Genomic DNA, 8,345 nt, shown 5'->3' with positions numbered 1-8,345 from the left:
ATATTCCAGGAGCCACCTTGCTTTTCGAATGTTTTCAGCCTCACGTAGATCTCTATGTTTTAACTTTTACAACAAGGTCCAACAATTGCTTGAGCTGTTTAGTATTTCTTTTTCTTTTTGCTGAGCTGCAAATCTAAACTCTGTTCAGGCCCGACTGATTACTTGCACACAGACACTGACACAGGCAATTAATTTGCCAGGGGAGAGGCTAGTCTTAATTGGGTATAAGTGGGATTTTTCTTGGCTGTGTGCAACAGAAAATGACAGACTGTGTGTATGAGAAGTAAAGACCATCTGCTCCCAAGGGAGCTGAGAGAGATGCCAGACAAATGGAAAGAGAAACAACAGAAAACCTGTGTGGGTAAGGATATCGTTCTTTCCCTCCCCCTCTCTTAGTCTTTTTCACAAACACACAGAAGAGGAACCGTCATCTCTTGGCCATATATCATTTGCCCATGTAAGTGCCTAGAGGGAGATGCTTCCTCGTGAAGAAACAGAAGTCTCATCATGCATAGCCTATTCATACTTTTATATAATGATCAATATTGAAAATAGTAACATTACGCTTGTTGGCACGAACAGGAATAAGAAGTGGTTAGTGCTCAATGGCTTGATGATCAGGAGGACAAATAAACCTGACACGTTACATCATTTATGTAAGTGATTGGTGGTGAAACTTGGAAGAACCAACAGTGAGACAGACAAACAAAGGATGAGGCAGAAATAGCAAAGGGTGAATAAAAGATTCAGCTGGTGAACACCCTTCTCTCTTGCCAGGTTCCATCACTGCTCAATGAGATCACTAATATGCTCTGTCATGAGATGAGACAGTTAACCCGCAAATAGCATTTCTATTAGTTTCTAGAAACCCATAAATAACATTTATTTGTCCTTGATCTACTTGTGTATCAACACACCTGTTCGAAAGTGCTGCAAATTCATGCTATGACACACAAACATGCCCATTCAGACAAACAGGAATGACTATGATATACTGTGTGGTTTTACTGTAAAAAAGATAACAAAATTATTTTTATTACATGTTCATAATTAGACAAACATCACAACATACTTGCATGATTGCTTTGATGTTTCCCACACCATAATTAGGCAAAACAGACCCAATACGAAACTATATAAAACAAACATGCTTGCACATACAGTTTAAAGCCATATTCCATCATTCAGTGAAGTTCACTTCTGGTAAAGAAAAAGGAACTGCAGAAGGATGCTGAAGCTCATTATCATTTTCCAAATTTATTTCTTTTTTTTTTCAAGGTATACATCAAATAGAACAGACATACATTGGCACATGCAAAGTGAACACTTTGTGGTGCTTTTCATTACCATCCAAATCCAATTTGAACAAAGACTGGATATCTATTTTTGTGTACTCCAAACATGAAAATACTCTCAAATATTTACAAAAAAAATATACTTACAATGCCCAACACTCTAACATAATAATCATCTGGGACTGATGTGAGTTGATTTTGTTCAAACCAAATACTGTATGTGGCAGAGCTTGTTGTGAAAGGTAATTAAATCAACTTTGAGAGAAAAGAGGCACAGAAGAAAATCACTTATAAACAATACAAAACAGAAATCAGATAATGGAAACCCGAAGAGAATATGGCTTTAATGACATTTCAAAAGAAAATATCTTGAAGCAGATCCACTGTCCGTTTTTGCTTTTGTCCTCATTCACAGTGGCCCCTTTTTAGCAGGCGAGTTGATCTCTGTCAGAGACAGATTCTGGAGGCCTCAACACAAGTTTACAACCTGTAGCCGGCCTCAAGCTCTGCTCATCTCTGTCAGAACTCATGCATCATGTCTGGATGAGGGTTGAATGCCATCCACAGTCCTGGAGTGCATAGGTACTGCAGGTGGTGCTGGGATCCCTGCGCTCTCTGTCTGTCTTTCTCTGATCCTCTACTACTTTTCCAATCACAGATAAAGGACAAACATCTTTCATTTCCACACAGATCAGATCCTGAGGTTGTTGTAACTCACATATGTTTTCTTGGTTGCTTGACCTGAAACCAGAGTAAAAAAGATTAGGATTTACTTTGAGAGCTGCTAAAACAAAACAAAAGTAGAAAAGAAAGCATTCTGCTGAGGTAAATAGACATCATTCTCTCTGGGAACATCTTTCTGCTGTGCCGTGAATTCTTATCACCAGCTGTGTGCAATCAGTAGAAATATTTTCTCGGCTAGTGTATCATTTCAATTCGCAATGCCCCTGTGAAAAGCCTCGGTTTCTATTTTCAGATGTTAACTAGTGATAAAAAATCACAAACACCACACAAGTGGGCACCGAACAAATGCTGGGGCATGCAATGTGATCCCAGTCTGGATTGCCATGGAAACGTATCAGAATGTGGCTGAGTGCCTCACTGCCGTTTGTGTTTGCGTGTCCTGCTGCATTGCTATCATTATGAGAACCAATGTGACTTTCAAACCTTTAGTGTGAAATTTTATGTTTTGTATGTGTGTATGTGTGTACTCAGGCCATCTTAGCTTCTCATGACTTCTTACGAAGGCTGTTTTATGGCAGAAATTAAATAGAGTCATGGTTAGTTTATGGACTGGGGTGATATTTGGCCAGCGTGTGATACTGTGGAAGACTGTGGTAAGGAAATGTGAGTGCAGTTGGCAGACCAACAGCAAGTACAAAGATACGTGTGTAATGCCCATGTAATGAAATATCTGTGTGGTGAAGGGGGTTGATGTTCATTTTCTTAATCACAGACTTTGCTCTAAATTCTACTGCTTTAATGTTGCTATGGCGACCATATCCCATGGGCCATGCAATTAAAGTCACAGCATTTCTTTACAGCTGCACTTTGCGGTCTTGGCTTGCAAGTATGATGAATAAAACATTAGTAAATGTACATCACATCCTTGCTGGTAACAATTAACTGTCTTCAGGAAGATATGAGAGAGGTGTTTTTTGTGTGTTGACTGTCTGAGACTGATTCATGTAGCTCACAATCATCTTGATTTTGTTGTTGAAAGCTGATTTTCTTTCCTTACCTGTGGTTGTTCCTTTTGTTAGTTTTGGTTTTCTTACCACATTCTACATCGTTAATGAAATGAGCACAATCTGAAATGCATTAAGGCATCCACACAAATGCCTACTGGGGAAAATAGTGCAGGACACTGAATCAATTCAATGGAATTACAGGGCAATTGCTCCCGTCTGAGAGGCGTAATCATGAAGATATTACACCATATCAATACCAATGTTAATCTGCAGAATTGCTAAAGCTCTAAATCCTATAAATCACTCGAAGTCATCTTATGCAGGGCTGATGGGCCCTGAAAGGGAGGTAGTTGGCACTCTGATGGTTACAGGATTTGACGGACAGTCTCCAGGGATGGTCGAGGCACAGTTCAGGTTTCAGGGCGGTCATGCACATAAATTCGCCATTAATAAATGTCACTTCCCCTGTTTGGAAAAAAGAAGGGAAAGAGGAGGAGAATACGCGCAGAGGTCGAGAGACGAGGCGAGAAGATATTCATGGAGGAAAGGCGCACAGAACAGATGACATGATGCACTTTTGCGAGGGCCCTCCAGAGGTCGTGTTCCCCGCCTGGGGATTTGTGATGTGGTCTTACAACAGATGTTCTGATTTTAGCCTCAATTCAAAGTATGTATTCAGTCAATGAGCCACATGTGTGACAGGCAAGGATATATTCACAGTCCCCTGATACACTTGCTCTGCTCCGTGACTTATTTGCACAAACCTCACACATTCAGTCACACACCGAAAACACGGGCACTGACATACACGCTGGTTGCGCTCATGACAGATGAGCGTGACAACTGTTGGGTGTTTGGAGAAATTCCCAGGAAAATCTGTTGCCTCAGAGGCCTAATTCAAAGAGGGGTTGAGGGGATGGTGCACCTGTGGGTGCTATGATTGCTAAATGTTATTAAAGGTGTTGTGGGAAAGAAAGGCCTTGGAAGCTGTGATGTGTGATTTGAATGAGCTGTCAATCTACTCTATTTTCATACTGACACATAAAGATGAGCAAAGGAGCTTCCATGGCAACATCTCTGTCTAAAAAGCTTTTTTTTCAGTTTTTCCTCTGTGAAGTCTTTCTAGTTTTTTCTCAACCAAAACAGATGCTGTATCACCCAACTGTGGAAATATGTAGGCAGCCTCACCCATGTACTAATACCCAGCATTATCTTTGCTAACAGGATCATGCTTACTGTTTCAAACGAAGGGTGGTATGAGTAACACACACCAACAGAGAGAGATAATCTCCTTCAGTTCTCAGCTACAAAGCCCAGCTTCTTGAAATCTCTCCTCAGAGCAATTCCCCCATCTTCTCTCATGCTTCTTGTCATGCACTTGGGCTAAAGGTCTCACCATTTATCTGGATACAAGAAAAATGGCTCCTCGCTGCAGGATATTATGTATTATTCTAACCATTTGCCACGCAATTGAATTGATCAAATAGCATTTTCTTGTACAAAAGAGGAAATATGGGAAGGATCCAAGAAAGATTAAAAAGGCATTTCATTTGTGTTTCTTGGCTAGATTCACAGCACATCTATGACACAGATCTGAACTCCTGGGTCCTTATGGTCATATCATTTCCTGGTCTCTGCAGAGGCTTTATTAACTAATTCCAGACAAACCAGATCCAGGCAATAACATTCACAAGAATGTGAAGCCAATGTTCCAAGATAACTACAAAAATCACATTTGATGATTGTACAAGGATTTATCTTAGTGTGTGTGTGTGTGTTTATTTAAATTACACATTTTCACTGTAGTAACAATGTTAAAATAGCAATAGTAAAAGGTAGCACATATGTATTAGAATGCTATATTTAGCATTTACATGTAGCTTTTATTTAGACATATTATAGATAATGTAACAGCCTAAAATGTGGCTGTATTTTCTGTATTTGTCTGCAGTTATAACTCCTGCTGCAGACAAATGAGGAGGCTGATGTGTAATCACGTGGTGTATGATCGTATACAAAAAAAAAAAATCAGAATACCAGTTTAAATCTAACATTATTAATTCATTATGTTTTGGTTTTCATACTAAATATCATACTTAATATCATACTAAATTACTTTACTTGAAGTGTAGCCCTATTCATTTACATTTAAAAGGATTCGATTGTTTTTTTCTTTTTTTTTGTCAGAAATGCAGTCTACTTTAAATTTGAACAAACCGTATATGTGTCAAATGTGTTTCTGAGGCTTTGTGGTGTGTCCACACTGGGTTACTTACTCATAGGGTCAGCGGCAGGGTTCTCACACAGCTCAGTCTTAGCCTCTCCGTTGGGCCTCTCGTTGGGCTTTTGGGACAGGCGGGATGACATTGTGGCAGCGGTGACCACAGCCTTGAAGCTACGCTTCCTCTTCTGTACATTCAGCTCAGGATGGAAGATAATGATGTACACCTTGGGCATGTAGAGCATGCCCAGCGCTACTGAGGCACTGAGGTTCATGGAGATGGTCAAGGTGGTTGTCTGAATGTACAGCTGGAAGGAAGTACAAACCGGTGAAAAGTGATTTTCAATATACTGCAATGGCAGAATACAAAATAAAATTGGGTGACTTTTCTTTTTTTTTTTTTACACGATATGACCTTATACTTGGCAGCTTTCTGAGGCATATGAGTATGTTAGGAGATGGGGAAAGAAACATTTGGGAAAAGATAGCAATGATTGAAAAACATCTGTGACCAATTACAAAACAGACACACTGCTAAGCACCCTGATGAGCCAAAACCTAATAATAGCTTTTGCCCCATAAGGAAAACTGAGCGTCCCGCAGGAGATAAAAGGAAAATAAAGACTTGTTCTTTGTCTTGTTTCAGTCTTGGCAAAGAGTCCTGCAAAACTACCCACTGTATCATTAGAGGTCATGTTTCTGATTTGAAATATGTGTAATGAATCATTATTATATGAATCATTATTATATATGTACATACATATAATGTATATATATTTTTGATTGATTATTTTATTGATTACTTAATTCTATTACAAAATTCAGGTTTTGATCACCTAACATAATTATCATCAGAAGTGTAAGTGGTGTGTGTGCACAAATTTACTTTGTGCACAATGAACAAAGGAACTACTCCTTTGTTCATAATCAGTTCCATAATCAAGCAGCATTTATAAAAGCTTGACGTACAGCTACTCATTGATGACGTAAGTGGTTGAGGCATATCAATGACTAACACCACTATGACTTATTGTAAAATGCCCTCACTTAGACTCCTTTCTTCCAGTCTCTTCACACTTGACTGGATCAAAAGACTACACTGTGGGATAAGGATCTGTCCCTGAGATGTTTCACTCACCTCCCTTTTCCCTTGATATCAAATGTTTTATTTCACCACAGAAGCAGCTGGTTCTCCCTCCACTAACAATTCCTGCTGCAATCTCAATCCTCTTAAATTTTAAGACTGATTACAATTCCCATTTTGACCCACAAATAGATGCAGACACTTCCCTAATTTTGGATATAAGAATGTAATTAGCATTTTCAGTTTTATTTGGTGCTCTTAGTTCTGTGTTTAAGATCCAGAGCAAAGTCTCCTGAAGAGAAAAAAAAAAGTCTCAGAAGCGGTTTGCTTTGTAAATTCAAAGCTGGGAATCCTGTAGATTTGAACACATTACAAACGAGAGGCAAATACCAGCATCAGGGCTATGAGCGCAAGACCAGGAACTTGTGCTTCAGATGCAGTGGATCAATGCATAACCTGTACATTATACAAATTGAGTGGTAACAATCAGGAGAGAGATGCAGATATATAGATGGATCATGGTGTGTTGGCTGTTGTCTAGTACAATCTTTGGAAGCCTAAAGCAGCACATGAGCCAATCCTGTGCAGAAAAAGCAGAGGAAGTCCTAAACACTCACACTCTTATTTACAAGATCTTCCACAGCCATCCTTACAAATGCATATATGGCTGCAGTTATTTATGGGAACCAAAATTAAAAATGAGCATATTAGAAAAACTAATAGCAAATCTAAAAAAAAAAAAAAAAAAAAAAAAAAAAAAAATCAACATTCTATACTGCTCTAGTAACGCTTAATGCTTCATTTTGTCAATTAAATTCAATTGGTTTAAAGTTATGTATAATATTATTACATGTTTATATGCAAGAAAAGTGTAAACATTGTTTTTGTCGTTTAAGCGTCTGATGTCGGGTCCACGTTGGTTTTTCTGCTGCTTTGAATGTAAAGGATACAGCGGGGAACGTCTGTCACTTCATTCGCCATGAACAGATTATTCATGAGTTTGCTGTTCGTGTTGGAATAAAATGTTTCCTTCATGACACTGCATTTTGGGCGTCATATGACATTTCACATAGATAGGATGTAACTTTGAGCTTACATAACCCAGATCACGCTAGGATTCTGAATTTTAAAGACTGACTTCATAAAACTTTTGTGATTTCACTGAGTGGGGGTGAAGTCAGCGAACGAGCAGACGTACAAGTGCCCCTTGTTTCAGCTAAGTGCCCTGGTGGAGAAAGAAGTGCTTTGAGAAGGAGTATTATTGTTTCAAGAGCCTCCTCACTAATCTACTGCACTTGAGAGCATCAGATGTAACTTATATGCAGCCTCTTGGTACGTCCCTGGTAATGTGGATGGGGAGAGGATACGACTATAAACACATTATCCACCACAGTGCATCTGCAGAGAGACGAAATGCTCACTGAATCAGAGAGAGGAAGAAATGTCACCATTTTCATACAACTTTTTCGTAGTAAATATTGTTAATGGTAATTTCCATCATACAGGTCTTATTTACATGCAGGGCATGTTTTTGTCTCTCTGATCTCCAAAAACTACTCAGATGTCTGGCGTCAACATACCAGTGTGCTCAGTTGCTCCTGTCTCATTCCACCGCCTTCTGATTCTATGTGTAGCAGCTTCAGAGGCGGTGATCTGGCTGGTACACCATGCATTAATAACTGTATAAATATCACAGTGCACTCTGTTCTGTGTCACTCTAAGCTGGGGGAATGTTATGTCTGAGCTGCGAATTTGTAGCATTTATGGTTAGATTTTACATCATCCAGTAAAAGAGTACACACGGCACTAAAAATCATTGCCAGAGAAACTCCACCCAGTGCCGTGTTTCTATGTATAGCCGTTTGTGAGTTGTCCGGTATCCATAGCAGCAATACAGGTTGATGCAAGCAAATAAATACGGCCAAAATACGTCTTTAATGAGATTCTGCTGCCTTAGAATCTGCAATACTGCTGACCCCATCAGAACTAAGTTAGGGACCATGCAGGAGAGTCGACTTACAAACACTTATGTACTTATATACATACACATAAAA

General features: G+C 39.2%; 1 protein-coding gene across 1 annotated transcript in view; it reads right to left on the bottom strand.

The window, feature by feature from the left end:
- Positions 1 to 1,047: 1,047 nt before the first annotated feature.
- LOC142389714 (metabotropic glutamate receptor 7-like) overlaps positions 1,048 to 8,345 on the bottom strand; it is a 64,658-nt gene continuing 57,360 nt past the window's right edge. Inside the window, exons 9-10 of the mRNA XM_075474699.1 lie at positions 5,263 to 5,515; positions 1,048 to 2,036 (exon numbers count right to left, since the gene is read on the bottom strand). Coding sequence (XP_075330814.1) covers positions 1,987 to 2,036; positions 5,263 to 5,515 — 303 coding nt within the window. The 3' untranslated portion in view covers positions 1,048 to 1,986. The remainder of the gene's footprint in view (positions 2,037 to 5,262; positions 5,516 to 8,345) is intronic.

Source organism: Odontesthes bonariensis, chromosome 10 (genome assembly GCF_027942865.1).
Source record: "Odontesthes bonariensis isolate fOdoBon6 chromosome 10, fOdoBon6.hap1, whole genome shotgun sequence".
NCBI classification, from domain to species: Eukaryota; Metazoa; Chordata; class Actinopteri; order Atheriniformes; family Atherinopsidae; genus Odontesthes; species Odontesthes bonariensis.
This window is presented reverse-complemented; position numbering and strand designations above follow the sequence as displayed.